The sequence below is a fragment of the Mugil cephalus genome, chromosome 8 (genome assembly GCF_022458985.1).
Source record: "Mugil cephalus isolate CIBA_MC_2020 chromosome 8, CIBA_Mcephalus_1.1, whole genome shotgun sequence".
NCBI classification, from domain to species: Eukaryota; Metazoa; Chordata; class Actinopteri; order Mugiliformes; family Mugilidae; genus Mugil; species Mugil cephalus.
In genome coordinates, this window is record NC_061777.1 from 6,616,822 (window position 1) to 6,636,790 (window position 19,969).

The window sequence follows — 19,969 nt, forward strand, 5'->3', positions numbered from 1 at the left end:
CTGTTTATTAACTTTTGCCTTTAGTGCGATGACACACTCCAGGTTGAGCCTGAGAGTTCAAACCAACGCTGCTCCTTATATTACATGCTCACTGAACTCTAAGTGAGAGCGAGGACGCATCCGAGGAGGAAGGTGATAAGGATCCATCTCCCTAATTTCGCCTCGACCTTGTGGAAAATTGGAACTTTTTTTATTTATTTATTTATTTATTTTTAGTGTGGAACCGTCTAATCATCTTAATATGCAAAAACTTCTTAACTCAAGCAAAACTACCTACAGTGCACTGATCAGGCATAACATTATGACCACCTTCCTAATATTGTGTAGGTCTCCCCTTGTGCCTCCAAACCAGTTGTGGCTCATCAGAGAACGGACATGACATGGACATCTGAGGCCTCTGTGGTTTGGGATCTAGTGAATTTGGAGTCCAGTTCATATATATATATTTTTTTATTTTTTTTAGGTGTGTGTTCCTGTGTCAGGCTGCAGGCTGCCATGGAGGAGTGTCATTGTTCTCGTAGATTCATGCATTCCTTTTACCCATCTGTCTCTCCCATCTGCCCACAATCTAAGGCAGCAGAAGGCACTTTGAGACACCTTTTCTGGTCTTGCCCCGAACTACATAGATTTCTGGACAGATATGTTCAGCTGCCTCTCTAAAATACATGACTGTGTTATGTCAGCAGATCCATACACTGCTATTCTAGACAGGTCCAAAGGCCATTTCAGCTCTGAGATCTGAATCTGCATCTGAAGAGGATTCAACACAGGACTTCTTTAACCTCTGCATCCTTTCACAAAATGTGGCAACGCTTTTTTGTTATATCGGTCAAATTGAGTAACTGTAACTACTAGACAGGTTTCAGTTAGGATGATAGTGTGGACACTAATTTCACAGCTGGTATTGAACAGGTTTATGTGTTTGTTACATTAATTTCTACTTAATTTTGTCTGTATTTGTGTCTGTTAACATGCACACAAATGCCAGGTCCAAAAGTCTCTCAGCAGAACATTGTATTGTCATCATTTGGTCAACGTTATTTAATTCTCCTGTCAGTGGTTTTAATGTTATGGCTGATCGGTGTAAACACAACTATTACCTATTTCTCGACAGTCGCTTTAGAACACAAACATTTACAGCTTTTGAAGGGGACGGCTGGACAGACGGACGTTTGTAGGAGGACAATTAAAAGGCACAAATCTCAAGAATCAAGAATAGATCGTTTAATTATCAAAATTGCAGCTCACATACAGTTCCCTGAAGAAATAATGAGTGACCGACACACTGTTGTGCGTCCCATTTCTCCCGTTTTTGATCAGTTCGATACATGTGGAAAAGCTCGGAGACAGCGGTGTTCTGAAAGACCTTATTGCATTTGAGTCTCACAACGCAGAGTGCAGTAAAAGACATGAGTTACACTTCATTCTATGGAGGACAGCAACAGTGATGTCATACAAACAGACAATGGAAGACCCAAATAACAAAAAAACAAAAAAAACAGGACATAATTGTATAAGAAAAGTCTGATTTCCGCAAAGAATAGTCAAGATTTAAAGGCAGTTTTATCCCCCATCACGAACAGATTTTAACCGAATGGCCCTTTTGAGAAAACGTGAGGTACCGTTGTGAGAACCCGTTTGACGAAGCTCAGAATTCCTCTTCGGCGTTCCGACTCCTGGACGTCTTGAGCTCCTTCAGACGCTCGATGCACTCCTCCACAGTGCGCTCGCCGTGGACCTTGTTGTCGCGGGTGCGTACGTTCACAGTGTTACTCGTCTTCTCCTTCTCTCCCACCACTGTCGCCGAGAAGAACAGCGGCGATAAGAGAAATCAATATTTTTATGGGAGGCCCGAGAAAGAGATAAGAAGTGACAGAAAAGAAGTTACACTGACCCAGGATGAAGTTGTACTGCGCCAACTGTGCGTTTCTGATCTTTTTGTTCAGGGTGCATCCGGGGTCCACGTCCACGTCAGACATGAAGCCGCTCTTGTGGAAATCCTGCCTGACCTGCAGAAACAAAGAGCGGATAAGTTAATTATCACACGTCAGACCAGTTTTTAGCTGAAGTCATATAAAGACCACATGACTACAATCAGTGCAGTTGAAGACTAAGAAGCTATGACCTGGTGTCTCTAACAGAACGGCTCTGTGCCAACAACTTAACATCTACTATGGACTATATTCAATCCTATTAGTTAATTCAACTTGACTGTTTATATAATATCATTCAGTAATGTGTAGTTGGTAGTTGTATGAGGCTAACTTGAGGAGTACAAGGATATTAAGATGAGTGTTTCCCATCTAAACCTAGAGCAGAAGGTAAGTCCTCATCTACTCATAAAAACATAATTTACGAAGACACGACGGTGTGTTGGCTGTCTAAAAAGATGAGCTACTGACAGTCTGAAACTGAACAAGTAATGACACCAGTTAGAGACGAGACAGTTGATTTCCTGATGAAAAAAAAATGAATATATATAAACTGTCCTGCACAACGGAAGCTGCATCCGTGTCTTAAAATGCAAAAATATTCTCATCTGCAAAAACTTAAAAAAAAAAAAACATGAAAAACAACAGAAGGTGTTGACTTGGCCTCCAAATTCACTAGACCCCAAACTGATCATATATTTGTAGGAGGCCCCTCCCCTCAACCCATAGGACCCAAATGCCCCCCACTAACAACATCCTGTTACCAGACACCCCTGTTGTGGAGTCACTAAGGAGACCTACACAATCTAAGGCAGGTGGTCATAATGTTATGCCTGATCTGTGTTTATCTGGCCCAAAACATCAATGAAAATTTTTTGACTCACTGACTGCTGAAATAAAGTATCTTTTTAACCAAGAAAACTGAATAAAATGTGTTCAATATATATTTATATAATATATTTTTACTATTTAGTATTTTCACTGTTTTGTAAATAGCACCTTTTGAAAAGTGGAAACTCTCCAACCTCGTTACAGACTGTATAACGGGACTAAAGAGCTTTCTGTTCTGAGTGTTTATACCAGCGCTGCTACATCGATTCTGGCTTTGTTCATGTTTTCCAACAACTCATTTCGCCACCATCTAGTTGTGTTTACACGGCTAGTGGGCCCTCACTATAAAGGCTGTTGTGTCACAGCTGAAGTTGTGTTTTTGTACCTCTGGATATCAGTTCTATGGGTTGGATCATTGTCAAAAGTTCATTCTAATCCTGCATCAAACACAACTGTGACATTGTTTACAAGACAGTTAAATGTTTCTGGAAGCAAAAGCTGGGTTATAATTTTATCATTTGCCTCAAACTGTCAGTCGTGTCGTCCATCAGTGAGTGAAAAAACAGCCTCCTGATACATTCTGACCCATTTTACAGGCTGTAGTTTGTGTTCACAGATTTAAGTTAAGTTACCCCAATCACAGACAGGCCGCTTTTTAGCCTAATGAAGTAGCATAGTATGGCTAAACTGAGAAGCTGATTATAAATTGTATGATTGTAGTGGCAGCGTAGTTCAGTAATCTGATCTGGCATAACATTATGACCACCTGTCAAATATTTTACAGGTCTCCTGATGAGTTGTGACTCATCAGAGGATGGACATGAGCCTTCTGAGGGGGTCATGTGATGTCTGGCAACACAATGTTGTTAATTTGGGCCTTCTGGTCCTATGAGTTGAGGGGAGGGGCCTCTCTGGATCATCTCACACATAATTGATCAGTTTGGGATCTAGTGAATTTTCTTGTGCTGTTCTTCATGTTTTTTTGAGGTGTTGCTAAACTGTTTGTGTATGTGCGTCTATGTCAGGCTGCTGCCATCTAGCATTACGTTTACATGCAGGTGAAAAAAAAAACAAAAAAACAATTACTTCCTTAATCCGACTTTAAGTGCATGTAAGCACGTTACTGACTAATATCAGAGATCTCCTTATCCGACTAAGCTGCCCAGATAATACCATTGGAAATCGATTTTCTCCGTCATGTATACGCCTTAAACTGGATAACACGTGTGTGTGTGTGCACGCTCCACAACCGCTGCACTGGCCTACGACCCTGGAACAAAAACATCCAAGAAGCCGGTCGCAGAAGAAAGTAAACAGAGCCAGTAGAAGAAGCATCTGAGGGATAGCGTGCATCTTATCTGCACCACGAGATTACAAAAGCTCAACTATTATCCATCTGGTTGTTGTTTAAAATGCCAGTCTACCGTGAACGACCCTTGTTTATTATGGGACGTATTATGACGAATGGCCGAGTTGTGTACTTTAAAGTCGTGACAACAAAGCCGACTGGAATGTGTCATCAAGTGTGCTACAGAATAGTTCGACCACAGTGGAGCAGTGATTCGTAAACGGAGCAGGACTCCAGCCTGTGGCGCTGTTCGAGTGAAACAGGTATTCTTCGTACCGTCCCTGAAATGTGAACGTGTACTTAAGGATCTTAAGGTCAACGCTTACTTTCTCAGCATACTCCTCACAGGTTGGTCCCACGGGTACAACCATCACTTGACGAGGAGAGAGCCACAGGGGCCTGAAACACAGTGGAGCATATTTGCATTTAGCTGAGAAGGAGAAAAAAAAAAAAAAACACACAATCTGCAAGAAACCTGTGCAAATATTTACAGCTCCTCAGCCGCAGTGTTTAGAGATCTATTACCTAAATCTGGAAAATCATTATTTGAACTGCAAACAAAAACAATTGTCCTCTTTGACAGCTCAAGCTTTTTGAAACGCTACAAGTACAAACCATTTGCCTCCGTAGTTTTCCGTCAGGATGGCGATCATCCGTTCCACCGACCCCAGGATGGCTCTGTGGATGATCACCGGCCTCTTCTTGTCGTCACCATCGTGGCTAAAAAAAACAAAAAAAAAAAATCAAATAAGAGCATTATTCATTTATGAGACATTATTCATTTTAGTTACAAAAACACAATAATAGAGCTGATCATTCATCAACTTAACTAAATCCAAATCACAAAATGGAAACATATGCATGGAGCCAGGGTTAGCGATGAGAATCAGTCCTCAGAGTGAACTGCTGTTTCCGTGGATACGCCCACACGTGTGAGCACAAATCTGACTAATGGGCAACAGCGGTGATGAGATGAGACCAGTGACAGGCAGTTATATTACTTTGATGATATGGGGAAACCATTTAATTTCGTATAGTCGGACACATACACGCACGGGACTACACACACGTGTGTGGGATGTAGGACCCTAATCACAGGACTGTTTGAGGAGTTCTCTTAGATGACACTAATGGAAAAGAGCTGCCACCATTAAGGTCTTTTCTCTTGTGTATAATCCCCATTTGTGTATCTTTTTTTTTTTTTTTTTTTTTTATCTGTCATAGACTCAACTCCACCATCCCACACTGCTACACTCTTGGTGACTGATGTATCATTAGCTGATAAGGCAGCAAATTAAGTCATTCGTATTGTTCTCATAATGGAATTTCAGATAATCAGATAAGAAGGGTTTGAATTCGTCGGCCGGCTGAAGTTTGCGTGTTCTCCCCGTGTCTGTGTGGGTTCTCTCCGGCTTCCTCCCGCCATCCAAAGACAATTATCTGGTGCTTCTTTGGATGAATTATGCTTGATGATGTGCAGCATGCTGCAGACTAAGAACAGTTCTCAGAGACAGTTTGTGATCTCCTCTGCTGGGTATATTATTATCGACAATGACATCCTCCCTGGAAATCCATTTTCCACAAGAAAGCAAAACACAACCTGTTTTCTAGTTGCTATGACATCGGTGCCACTTCTTAAACAGAACCATTTGTTGTAATTTATGAACTAATGCTCAGTGAAATGATCCTGGTGTTTTACATATTAAACATTGTAAACCACACTAACGGCTCTGTTTGATAAATGGACGACATATAACTTCATTCAAGCTAATCCTACATTTCACTAATGCACAGGTCTTCAACAGGGGTTCTGCGCCCCCTATGTAGTCGATAGAGGTACTGCAGGGGGGTTGCAAAATCTTTGGTTGATTAGACATTTTCCTACATAAATATTTTCTTTATTTTTTCCCCACAAATTTAAATTTCCTCAAATACACATTAACATGAATCCAACATATTTTAGTAAAGGGATAAACTGAGGCAGGAGCCGTTATCTTTCAGTCAGTACTTAAATCATACAACAATACAGGAGCCAGACCCGTCAATCTAAGCTTCCTGTACACAGTAGGCCCCGCCCCTATTGCTGCTGAGCCAATAGCGAGGCCGCATATCCCAGAAATCCCAGACATGCGCTGCATATATTAGCAGAACAGATGCTACAAATGCATGATATATATAGGTATGTTAATGTTTATGGCAGTTGCACAGTCACCATACTGTTGCACACGTTTGAAATAATAAAAAAAATAATATTTGAACCTGTGCATTATTTGAATAGCTTAGTATTGAATGCAAAATGACGATAATAATGTATATTTATAAATAGCACTAGTTTTATATAGAACACATATAGCAGGTGTAAAATGTTGAAGACCCCTGCACTAATGTCTTTCGATGGGTTAATTTCTTGAGCATTTACAACAAAAAAAACAGAAAAGCTGTTAGTTACCTGACAAAGGTGAGATTAAAGCGGATGGGTAGCTGGAAATCCAGCTGTATTGTGGCGCACTGATGGTATCGACCAATGGCATCCTTAATCTGAATGTCGATCTGCAGCAAAGAACACGTGATCAGCTGCAGCTCTTCTGCCGTTTCACTCTTTAACTACATCACCACTGCAGCGCTCACCTTGGGTCCGTAGAAGGCTCCGTCGCCCGGGTTCAGAACCCATTTCTCTCCAAAGTCGTTCAAGCTGTTCTCCAGTTGCTGTTAACACATAAAAACAATTACTGTATCAACGGTTGACCAACATGAAGGTGAACACTGTTAAGTAAAGCTGCGTGTTTAGACCTGACATTTTCTTCATCTGGAACTAATCACTGAACTGACAAATGTTAAAGTCTCAATAATGTTTTACGGTCACTTGTGGGAATTAATGAGGTGAAGGAAACATGAAACAAGGTCTGCTCCAGTCACTATGCCAAGTTTAGCAGTCACTTTTTTGAGTACACAATTTTACACCTTTGTGCGTGCAAACATTAATAAAATAATAAAAAAAAATAAAAAAAAGAAGCCAGTGCTGAATTTAAAGAATGTTTTCCTCAGATAAAAGTGATCCTTCAGGCTCTGTAAGGTAAGACAGTGGTACAGCTTATAAACAAAAACACTTTTCACTTATTTTAATGTCTTCTATCTCTTTTATGAGAAGTGTGACTAACTGTTAATTAAAAATAAGACTAAGGCAAACCATCAATTAACACATGCAGACACTGTAACATGGCACATTTTATCTCTGTACTCTAGTCACTGAATTCTGTTTGTAGTTCTGTCTATCAGCGACTACACAGTGTTTAATATTTAAACTAATTAATTTATTGATAACAAATGTGTTAAAAATAACCATCTCCACCGTGTTCTTCCAACAGGCACAAGATATGATTGTAAATGAAATATAAACCAATGACGCCAATGACTATAAAACTGGAGCAGAAATTACAAAAGAAGCTCTTTAGGGCTAATAAAATATCCATAAATTGAACAACAGAACAGCAAACACAGCCAATTATAAAGAATAACTATTCCTTTTTCCTGCATTTTACCCTGCTCCTCCATATTGATTTGTCATTTATTCAAGTGACCACAGGTCCTGACGATTGGTTGGAGCCAAAGACCAAAAATCACCAACGGATGACAAAGATTTTCTGTTTTAAAACCTCCATAACAGTCCACCCCCCAACCCTGCAGCAAATTAAGACCGCAAACACTACAACACGAAAAAAAAACAAGATGATCAATATTGTTGAACAACATGAACTACAGTCAGATCACGAATAAAAAAATAACCAAGTTGAAGAAAATCTCCTTCTATGAAATTCAGCTCACACTTAATCCATCCACAAACACATTAGCTGCTCTAAGGCAAACTAAAAACACCTACTTTTGTCCTTCATGCATAAATGCCAGTGATGATGCAACTAGGGACAGGCAACTCGTTCAAATCATCAGTATCATTAACCTTATTGATACTTTTCATGCCGAATCTTTACATCTCAGTCCAGATGGTGTCAGTAATGCTCCTAAAAGTTGTTTGCCAACCGCCACAAAAACAAAAGAAGAAGAATCTTTCCGCCAAAACACGTCATTCACATCACGTGATGAGAACAAGGAAGACGCGATGGTGGGGAGACTGAAACGGTTGAAAGTGTGGTTTCACTTCACCAGAAGGGACTGTAACAGAGCAACGTGCAACTTATGCAGCACCATATAATTTCAAGAGATAGCAGCAACACCGCCAACATACTGAAGCATTTGCTGACGACTCACGGCATTAAATACAGTGTCGTGTGTTCGTCAATCTCCGGTCAACAGTTAAGTCTCAGCAGAGCATTACTAGTGAGGATACAGTGACCAATTTTCTATTTGTTTTCTTACACAAGCTCTTATATCTTGCAATAAAATTGCTGTTGTTCCCATGAAACCACAAACGCCTACTTTTCCTCGACCTAAAAGTCACAGGAGGAATTGATAAGGGAATCGATAAAGAATCGGATTGATGATCAGACCCTATAACGGTATCGGTATCAATAAAATAGTATCGATACTCATCCCTAGATGCATTGCAGTATATGCACGCAGTCCTTTAAAACCGATTCTACGGATTCAGAGCCGTATTTCTGAGGTTCATCCGAGGCTGAAAGCACCCAGCAATAAAGCCTCATTACCACTCAGTCCAACTCACTCTTGTTATTAACTGTTCATGCTTGTTTAAAACACGAGCCGAGCAAATTGGAGCCGAGCCACAGATGTAAAATGTGGAGCTGGTCTTCAGAGAGCAAACTCGATTTGACAGCAAAGGCAGACAGTGCTGATGTGTGGATGGATTCTCTGGAGGAGAACAAGTGTTTTCTTCTTCAGTACTGATGACAGGTCTACAGAAAGAAAAAAACCCTCATTAAAATCTAAATGTTCCCTGGTCTCTTCCGTTTGCCGTCCGCGGAGAGGCTTTGGAATATCCATCTTGATAACGGCACACATGAGCGTCTCAATTCTCCGCTAACACGTTAGAGGGTCTTGAGATTACCTTCTCCGCTTGGTTCCAGACTTCCGGGTCTCCCAGGAACTTCTCCGGTCGCGTGGAAAGGTTGAGTTTGAAAGTGAAGCCAAACACGTCATACACGGTCCTCAGGAAGTCCAGGCAGCCCTTGATCTCCTCTTCAATCTGCGGTCATAATAAAATGCAACAGAATTCTTTATCAACCATCTGGACGCGGCTGCAAGTTTTATTCCTTGCGCAGCGACTGCTTTTATGTTTGTTTGTGCCGGAACCGAGAACAAATTAAATTATACAAGGTAATTAAAAGATGACCCAAAACTTTTTCACACAAGCATTTGATCACTACGAGAGGAGCTGAAGAGACGCGGTTGTGAGTAATAACACAACATCTACAGTCTGCTTCAAGTTCGTCTGAGTCACTCAGTCGTTCTTGTGCAAAGTGCAATCAAACCATCCAATCCGCCGTCATTACCGGTGGAGGGAAAACAAAATCAGTGGGATCCTTCCTGCAAGCGCTTACATCTGAATACACTAATTAAGAAATGTCTTCTGTCTTCCAGAAATCCTGTTTGTGTGCATCAGTGCCGTTCTTTAGTCAAAGGACTTAACTTGTACATTTCTACATCAGACTGCAGCAGCCTGTGGCGTTCTCCGAGAATATGACGGATCATTCAGGGAAAACATTACCTGAAATTTATTCAATAAACTGTCCCAGCAAGAAACTGATGTACGGAGAGCCTTCAAACCTGGGCTCGTTCCAAACAGGAATAAACAATCGTCCGCAGTGTTTTTCCAGAATTAACATGACGTAATGCATACGTTGCTGTTTTAGAACAGCAGCACCAGAGGTGCTTCATCCTACATTTTTGCCTGCTTGTTGAATCATTGCACAAACTAAATTACACACAATGCAACACGACCGCTGGCAGTCTGATAGAGGAGATTCTAGTGTGTAACTCCACATGACAACTTGTTGTTTTCGGCATCGCTGACACTGCCTTGAGCAACGTCACTCAATTCCGTGAAGACTTCTGTGTTTAATAAATTGTTTTCTTTTTTTTTTTTAACCCGCTGAACATATTTGCAGTGGTATATGCCTAAATAATAAACAGACTTTGACGTGTAGAATAAATTTTACTGGTCCCATGAGGCAACTTATTTCATTAGACTTGTATACACCAATCAGGCACAACATTATGACCAGCTTCCTAATATTGTGTAGGTCTCTCTTGTGCCTCCAAAACAGTTGTGACTCATCAGAGAATGGACATGGGCCTTCTGAGGGTGTTGTTGTTAGTGGGGGTCCTACAGTTTGAGAGGAGGGGGCCATCCCACAGATACTTGACCAGTTTGGGATCTAGTGAACACCTTGTGCTGTTCTTCATGTTTTTTTTGAGTCATTCCTTAATTGTTTTTGTGTGTTTGCCTGTGTCAGACTACATCCTGCTGCCATCAAGGAGTGTCTGTGCTATGGGGTGGTGGTGTCTGGTCTGGTCTAGGTGGGTGCTACATGTCTAAGTAACATCCAGGTGAATTGATGCAAGGTCCAAAAGTTTCCCAGCAGAACACTGAATTGCCACAAGATGGTGAATGTTATTCACTTCCCCGGTCATAATGTTATGCCTGATCAGTGTGTGAATGTGAATGTTTTAGGGTTTAGCGGAAGCCTCACCTGGTCCATAGTGCAGAAGATATGTGCATCGTCCTGCTGGAAGCGGCGGACGCGCGTGAGGCCGGTCAGGGCTCCAGATAACTCATTCCTGTGCAGGACGCCAAAGTCGGCCATGCGAATGGGCAACTCTCTCCACGAACGAGGCCGGTGATCAAACATCAGACTGTAGCCGAACAGACAAAGAAGCGTAAAGCGAGTGCAATGATAAAAAAAAAATGATTTAGCGCTACGATTAAGCACCGAATTCAATATTTGATTGAACTGATCTTCACATAAATGTGTTTGGAAGCTCAATTTCAATTCCAGTGTGATCTACATCAGCACAGCCTATGTGGGTAGCAGACAGATTGGAACAATAATAAAAAAAAAGAGATAAAAGAACCGAACACAAAGAGCCGCAGTCTGGGTCCTTGCACTGCAATGCAGCATTCAGCAGTAAATTGAACTGGGTCATTCAACAGCAGAAAACATGGCAAGAGCATTGGTTCATTACCGACGAACTCAACCGGTTGACAAAAGAACGGAAGCAGCGAAATATAAAACCATTTCACAAAGAGTGAATAAGTGATAACAAACCCCTGTGTAAACTCTTACAAACCTATTCGAGTGTGAGAATTGTGTTGTGCTGTGACAATGCTCCACATTCATTTAATGGCAAGAACGCATTTAGAACTGAAGAACAATAAACAGTCAAGCCTCCAGCGAGCTATTGTCTCTCTGATTACAGACATACAACTAAAAAAAAAACACCCATTTAACACTACACCGGGTTTTGGATACACGGTGGAAGTTCACAGTTTATACCGATTCCTTTCTAGTCGCTCACTGAAATATAAACCGTACTTTCAAGCATCTCTGAAGGCGAGTAAAAAAGGCGCACTCACCAGTGTCCAGGGCAGTTCATGGGCTTGAGGGCGAACGTTTCCTTCTCAGCCTCGAAGGAGAACATGTTCTCGCTGTAGTGCTGCCAGTGCCCGGACGTCTGCCACAGTTTGCTGTTGTAGATGTTGGGCGTCACCACCTCCTGGAAGCCCCTCTTCCTGTACTCACTCTGTCAGAACGACACGAAGAAAAAAGAAAACTCAGCTTCATAATTGTAGGGGCGAATCACAACCGCAAACAACTTGTCCGGGTGGTTTCTGTTGAGACTTAAGGGCGAACTGACGAGAGCATGTGCACAGAAAATGATCAACAACTCTGCAAGCAAAGGCCGACGCTACCATAAAAACGTACTCAGCGCTTTAATGCATCGGCTGTTTATTTAGTTTATTTAGTGACATCAGATATGCAATTCAGCCCAGTGAAAATAAAACATTACATTATGTAAAATGAATTCAATCATGATAGTCACATATGCGACAAATTGGATGTTTGAGGCGTTCGGTTGTTTACACAGGCAGAGCTGTTTTTAAAAGAAACCTCATTACTCAGAAAATCTGCTCAGTCAGAAATCTATTTTACCACATTAAAGTGAAATGTGTTTTCTATTATCGCGGCACTGACTGAAAAACCGGAGAAGTAAATGCTTTTAAAAAAACAAAACAAAACACATTGATTTTTGTGGCTCAGCACAACAGAGCAGGTGCAATAGAGCTTTCATTTAATGCTTTCTATCACATCTGCTTAACAGGTTTTCAATTTATTGTAAAACAAGTATCTGTCAATAATACAGATTAATGAATAGGTTTGTGTTCACATGTAAACGCCACAATAAGTGTGTTTCCTCTGTTACCTGAACAGTAAAGCTTTTTTCCATTTATTTGCAAAATAAGTGTAGCACACCTAATTATATGTTCATAATATACACATATATACATACTTTGTAAATACAGTCACACTTTGAGACTAATAAACGGTAAAAATCTGCCCATTTCATTGTCTTTAAGTGTCTTCCTGCAGTATTCTGCTTCATTAATTCTGTCTTTTTCCTGCTTCTCAAAGCTTAGAGCGAGATTCAAGCAATTATCCATAGAAGGTCTCGCAGCTCCGACTTACTCTGATGAACTCAATCAAGCTGTTGTAGATGAAGGCTCCCTTAGGCAGGAAGAAGCAGCTCCCTGGACTCAGGTCATGGAAGAAGAACAGGTCCTGCTCCTGAATATAAAAATAAAAAAACAAGGAAAAGAACATTCATTAGCGTGATGGAATACTTAGGTTTTTCTGCCGAGTCTCCTGCTCACGACAAACAACAAACCATCAACACCCTGTCGACAATAAATCTAAAACTGTTACTTGAAGTGTGAAGTGCATTTATGCAATCACTTCTTTTTTACTCGTGCAGACTGATATGTAAATAAAACGAACAACTGTCTAAACAATTCATTATAGGAGCAACGTTCTGTGATTTAAAATGTGTCCGTTTTACATTTTACAAAGAAAAAAGCTCATAGTTATGATAGTTATTTGCCAACAAACGCAACATAGCTGCACTTTTTTCCCCATAATTTAAACAAATCTACCTATACTTCACATTTACTTTTTTAACATCCCTTTCTGACGATAAAACCAGCGGCGGTTCATTTTTAACTTCTTCACATTTCAGGTCGTACCCGGCCCAGTTTGCGGTGATCTCTGTTCTTGGCCTCCTCCTGAAACTTCTCCCACTCTTTCAGCATTTTGGGGTCAGGGAAGGAGATCCCGTAGATCCTCTGGAGGGTTTCCATGTCCGCCTTTCCCTCCCAGTATGTAGAAGAGTTCTAGCGCACCACAGGGAGAGTTTGTTAGCTTTCATCATTCGTCTTTTGGGTCCTTTTAAATCCCTCGAGAGTAAAATATAGAAATGCTCGAGAAATGAGGACAAACTTTCTTACTGCGGGACATTCAGGGCACAGACTAAAGTAGTTGAAAAGTCTTATGCATGTACATATTTATGTAATGTTCAGGTGATAAGAAAAAGACGAACCTTGTGGATCTTAAGTGCCTTGATTTTACCAGTGTGTCTCACATGGGGGCCCCGACACAAGTCGATTAAGGGGCCACATCTGAAAGGCAGAATATAATGCAGGGAATGATGATCAGTAATAAAGTCATAAAATCAGTCATAAAAAGAATAAACACATAAGTTCTATCAAAATAATTTGCTACTTCCCTACACGTTTGGAGACTCAACAGTATATGGTTGAATTGTTACGCATGGTTTATACCTCTGCAGGACATAGACGCCATAACTTATACTTATTTGTGTACTCACTAGTCGGCACTGTGTCCTTTTTGCCAGTCGGGTTAATTTTTGTTTCTACGTCCTGCTCAACATTCAAACACTGCGGCTGAAACTTTCACCTGAATCTCATGGAAGACGAGTCGTGACAAATGTGTTTGATGTGTTGCATCTTTATTGATCCAAATCAATCAATTCAAAAATTGCAGACGTAAATAGTAAAGCATAAACACTCTACTACCAAGCGCACCAATTACAGCTCTTGTGGTCTGTGTTGTAGTTACATTTCTAGGGAGGTGCATGTCAGGCTACGACGTTAAGGTCTGTGCTGTTGCCGTAGCTACGGCATCAAGTTAAGCATAAACCACACATTAAACAAAGGAAGAGTATTTATCAGGGACTATTTACTGTTGTATATTTGGTGTTAATATCTGGCGGCAGCATCGTGTATGTAATATAATTAATGGAGTTCATGTTAATCATAAAGAAGGAACATGTCACCTAGGGTTGGGCGGTACATTGGTTCACACTGAATACCGGTATTATTTTTTCGTTCTGATATGAATTTTTAATATGCTGGCATACCGGTGTATTGGATTATAAAACATTCGGAACAGTACAACACGACACATTTTCAGTTTCAATTCACTGCGTCACTGCAAAGATGGAAAGGCCCAAAAAATGTGGCCTTGTGCCAAAAAAACAAACAAAACCAAACAAAAAAAAAAGGTGCCGTGTCGGTTGTTTGGGTTTTTTTATGGTAACCAGACGTCCCCAATTTTTGAGGACAGTCCCTGTTTTGGATGACCTGTCCCCCGGCTAAAACTGTCCCCGAGAATGTCCCCAATTTTAGCTTTTCATGAAGGAGAAATTGTCCCCGTTTCTTCATTTCATCTTGATTTAATTCTTAATTTAATTCTTCTTCTTTTTATATCTCAGAGCTGTCCAGTAAAATAGTCCATCCTTAGTCAACCTGCTGCTTTAACTCCTCTCTCAACCAGTAGGAAATGTTACGATGAACACGCAATTATGCATTAAAATAAATAAATAAATAAATAAATAAATACCACGACGATATACTTTGGTTTATTAATGCATTTCTAATAGTTTTTCCAACTGTCAATTACCCAAAGTCTAAAGTGCAGAGTAATCAGGTGTATTTGCTTTGGATGCAGAGACAAACTACACTACCAGAGAGATAATCTTACGTTCAAAACCGGCCTCACCTGTAAACTGTGGTAGTGGGAGTAGTGACCTTCTCATTCAGAATGCGACATTTAAACTTGTTGTACTGAAAAGGAAAAGAAGAGGTTTTAAGTATAGATGTGTTATTTCTTATTTTTTTTTCCCTGTTTGTCTGTTAGTATTTTAAGATACCTTGAACATATCCAACAGCGTCTCCTTCTTTATCTCCAGCCTCTCAAACGGCTGCTTCTCCTTGATGATTTTCTTGCACAAGTTCTCCAGACAGGGGAAGTCATTGCTCGATACACCCCTGTCCAAAACATCAAGAGATAAACACAACGGGAACAGCACATCCCGCAATAGCTTTATCACTTTGAAGTCTGCATTAATATCAGCTCCGTCTCCACTGCTAAATTTAGTTTTTCAAAGGGCATCGTAGATGTGAGCACACGTGTGAACGCGCCTTTTGTCCCCCCAATAAAGCACCACGTTGACTTCCTGTAACTGATAACCTCTGCCAAGGGTGGACAAATACTTTAAAGTCATTGGCTTTAGGGCTACGGCAATGTCAAAATACCCTTGTAAAAAAAAAAAAGGAAGAAAAAATAGAGAAAAGAATGCCATTAGCATAAAACAACTTCATTAAGGAGGTTGTAGAATTAATTAGACAGCCCCTCCGCAAGCGCTTCTGCAGCCTAAAGCAGGGTGAAATACATCTGGTGCAGGGAAAGGTCAAGTGAAAAAGTTGTTTACGACCAAAATGTGTTAGCATTTCTGAGGGCGTCTCAACACGCTACACTGAAGTAATCTTAATCTGTGATTTGAATCAATTTGCTGTTGGGATTTCAGGTCCGTGTTGACATATATTGAAATATGTCAGTTAAAATCCACACCCAAGAAAATCCAGCCAGACAGCCTCGGCGTCTCTGACAGTAAACCAGAAGGACAGCTGTTAAGCCCTGAAGTACACACCCAAAAATAAACGCTGAATGCGGACGAACGCCATTAATTACCCACATAAATCTGCACCTAAAGCCTTCGCGACTCACTCATTGTTCTCCAGGAACATGTCGTAGTAGAAGCCGTTCTCAATGGGGGGGCCGTAGCAGAGGCATCCTCCATACACCTTCTCCATGGCTTCACCCAGGATGTGCGCACTGGAGTGCCAGTAAACCTAAAAAAATACGCCAAAAATCATCTTTAGTCAGACTGTGTGGTATTAACGTGCTATGGTCAACTTTGCAGACATTCACAGCACAGAGGAGTTAAAGGAATATTTTTTTACAGGCTTTAACAAACCATTAAAATAATGTGCAGCCTGTCCTCTGAATGCCAAAAATACAAAAAAAAGAAAAAGAAAAGCACTGTATGGGAGAATGTTACCCTGAATAACAATGCGATACTCTGGATTATCTTATTCTCCAAGTATGTCAACTGCCAAATGCATCTGTGTTCGGTAAAATATTAAGCAATGGAGCTGAAAACAGACACTAGTTGTTGCTGCTTTTATAACACTGCAGCATTTCATATCGCCCCCCCACCTTCCCCCTCTAAATGTCTTTTAAGTTCTCATTGGCCACTTTGCATGCTCAGGTTATTCTGCCCAGGATACATATCAATATTTCAGACATTTATGTATATATTCACAGGCTTTGCCAGAATAAAATATATCAGTTAATAGAGGAGCGATGTTCAAAGAGGATCATGCGGCTTAATCAGAAAGTAATTCACTATACTATGTGCTAATGTACGAATTCACATTTAGGGGAGTAGGGGGGGGGAAATAAAATCCTAAATCAGACCCAAGCTGTTGTGGACTTACAGCTTGAGCTTCCTCATCGTCAAACTTGAGCAACTGAAGGCTGCAGTCATCCTCCAAAGGTCTGTCCAGGTCCCACACACCGTTGTTTACTTTGGCAATCACCGTGTTGTCGGCAAGGCCTTGACTGGACGACAAAAACATCACAACGCATCAATGCAGTGCACAATGAAATGGCATTAAACAGCACATCTGAAGTGATTTACAATTTGGTTTTAATTTTCCTGCACTCAGACGGGAGGAGCTAAGGACGAGACCTAAAGGCTTGTGATTAGTGAATGACTTGCACAGCCACTCAAGGAAGAAACATATCAATCATATTTATTAACTATTTAAATATAGAGTAGCAGGATATAAAAGGATGTTGCTTACCATATAGTGTCCAAAACAGAAACTTACCCCCATGCTTTTGAAAACTATTCAATTTATTACTTGGTCTTGATAGGTCTGGGATTTAAAACCAGGCTTATATGCTACACAAGTATAAATGAAAGTCATATACCTCAGTATGATTACACACAGTTTGATTACACAGTTTATTTTATTCTAATCTTTTTACTTTTATGTGCATCTAAGCTACTGTGGCCAAGTAATTTCCCTCGTGGATCATTAAAGTCTGTCTAAGTCTAAGAAATGACAAACTGTTCTGGGTTGGGGCCCTTAATTTACACGGGACAACACCAGCATCTTCCTTATAATGACGGCGATGGAGCTGCTGACATTTACTCAAGCTTCCCGACATAATATCTCTTGGCACCTGCTGCGCATTGGATCGCGGTGACACAGTTAACATTCTCAGACAATACCAGGAAGTGTCCTCGACGTCTTTAAGACTAATGAGTTTTTTTTCCCCCCATCGGAGTAATTTCTTGTCTGCACTGTTAAAGGTTGGCGGGTGTCATTTTCAATTACTGTTTTCACACTGTGGGCGTTGTGAAGTCTTTTGAAACTGTAAAAATGATTACAGGCTGCACAAGTTAACTTGACAGCCAATCTTTGGAAATTAAATTCCTTGTGATTCCATCTATTTTTTTGAACCGCGGGAAAGAAAGGAGCGTAATTAGTATAACAATGATATCAAGCCTGTCATTAAACTGACCTGATTCCACAGGCCACCTGGTATGGCGTGGTCTTCCAGGACTCGGCCTCCACCACCTTCCCATCGGGCAGCGTCACCTTGATGGGTTTGCTGTTCTTTGCAGCCCTCTCCGCCAGCAGGGCGTCATGCTCGGCTTTCAACTTTGTGTACAAAGTGAGACGCTCATCGATGTACTGAGGTGGGGGCGACAGCTAGAGGGAGATAAAACATGATCAAACTGATCGTTATAAAGCATTACAGGAGGTAACATATACATTAATTTTTCTACTAAAAACACCAACATGATATTTGGCCTTTGCTGCACTGAAACCATTACTCCATATTTACAGTTTTTATAGGTTAAATACATACAGTTTACTCTGAAACTGTACCACTGCTTGAAGTATTGTGAAGAGTGTTATTTATTCATTGCATTTGGAAACAGACACACCTTCTCATTAAATTCAATGAGAAGGTGTGTCCAGATTGTTGACTGAGTGTAACTGGGATAAATAAAGAAACATCTTATCTTATCTTATCTTATCTTAATAACTCACCTCAGCCTTGCCTGCAGGGGTCCCACCTGCATTTTTGGCCTTTTTCTTTCCTCCATCTTTTCCACTTCCAGCATCTCCCTGTCATCACAAACATAAAAAAAAAATAATCAAGCTTAACAAAAAAAGATGATGAATGAACATTTGTAGGGAAATGTGAAAGGTACACAAGTTCAAACAACGCTTTCTTCAACATTAAGACACAGACATTATATGACCCTTACCTACTAAATGTAAGATGGCAAACCCTTTCACTAAATGTGCTGAACTAAACTGGACATGCAGGTGATCCAAAAATATCTTACAGGTGGCCAACCCCTGTAACTGCCAACACTGATTTGTAACGCCCACTGAGGTTATTATTAGAAAAATTATAGAAACAGAAACCAGTATTTAAGAGGTGGCTTCAAACGAAAAATATCTTGATGTGCATCACCTGCGCCGATTGACAAAGACAACACAAGAGATTCACATCATAGTTGGTTTGATAAGAATAAGACAACCACAAGCAAAGGAACATTAAATAGACAAAATTTTGTACGGAGTTCGGCGAAGGGCTCACTGCTAAATGCTAAACCAAAGTAGCCGACTGTGTTCGCTTAATAGCAACGTAGCAAAATAGCCATACGTAAACACGTTTTAAAAAACGGAACGACAAACAATAATTTGACAATTACAACTAATGTAAACACAAATTATTGTTATATATAAAGTCTAACTAGCTCCACTATTAGCACCGCATTGCCGGTTGCTAAATGACAGCATGAACAGGACTACAAGCTAAGCTAGCTGCTAGCTGGCTAGTATGACTGAAGTGTGGCCAGTCAAAACCATAATAGCGTCACCTTTTTGCCTTCGTCCACTTGCAGTTCGCTCATTTTCTCCACGACAGTCTGGTCAGCCATAACAGGTGAAAAGCTACCTCGCTTTCAGAGATAACTTGTGCGAAACTAAGTGTGAGGTGTACTCTAAGTTGACACGGTGCCGGGTGAGGGATGATGACGTGACCCGGATATTCTGATGCAACATTGCTGTATTAGGCGCTGCTTTGTGTGACAGGACAAGGGACATTACAATACGAACTGTTTTTGTGTCTCCCATACTGAAATTCATCTGTTTTGGAAATAAATTCTGGCAATGCATATCTTATTTCATACTTGTAAATATATTGTCACTTTTAAGTTCAACTGGAAAGTGTCTCATTTTTGGTTTTGTTAACTTTCAAGTCTCCTTACAAAAACAGTATTTTACTATTAATTTGAGTATACAATACAACTAGCGACATTTTATATTCACAAATGCAAATTCTCCAATATTTTTTTAAGTTTTCATAAAGATAATTGAGTCTTATATTCAAACTATTTCATCCTCTATAAACAAAAAAAGATGGTAAAACTATAT

The 19,969-nt window shown here is 40.4% G+C and overlaps 1 protein-coding gene across 1 annotated transcript; it reads right to left on the bottom strand.

The window, feature by feature from the left end:
- Positions 1–1,202: 1,202 nt before the first annotated feature.
- Positions 1,203–19,581, bottom strand: tars1 (threonyl-tRNA synthetase 1). The gene is made up of 19 exons (XM_047592632.1): positions 19,414–19,581; positions 18,572–18,649; positions 18,036–18,226; positions 16,940–17,063; positions 16,167–16,291; positions 15,310–15,427; positions 15,159–15,223; positions 13,678–13,756; positions 13,325–13,471; positions 12,771–12,869; positions 11,660–11,826; positions 10,776–10,938; positions 9,131–9,268; positions 6,739–6,816; positions 6,560–6,660; positions 4,726–4,830; positions 4,437–4,509; positions 1,895–2,009; positions 1,203–1,797 (listed from the first exon to the last, which is right to left on the bottom strand). The coding sequence occupies exons 1-19, from the start codon at positions 19,471–19,473 to the stop codon at positions 1,649–1,651; spliced, it is 2,175 nt and encodes a 724-aa protein (XP_047448588.1). The 5' UTR covers positions 19,474–19,581; the 3' UTR covers positions 1,203–1,648.
- Positions 19,582–19,969: the final 388 nt, after the last annotated feature.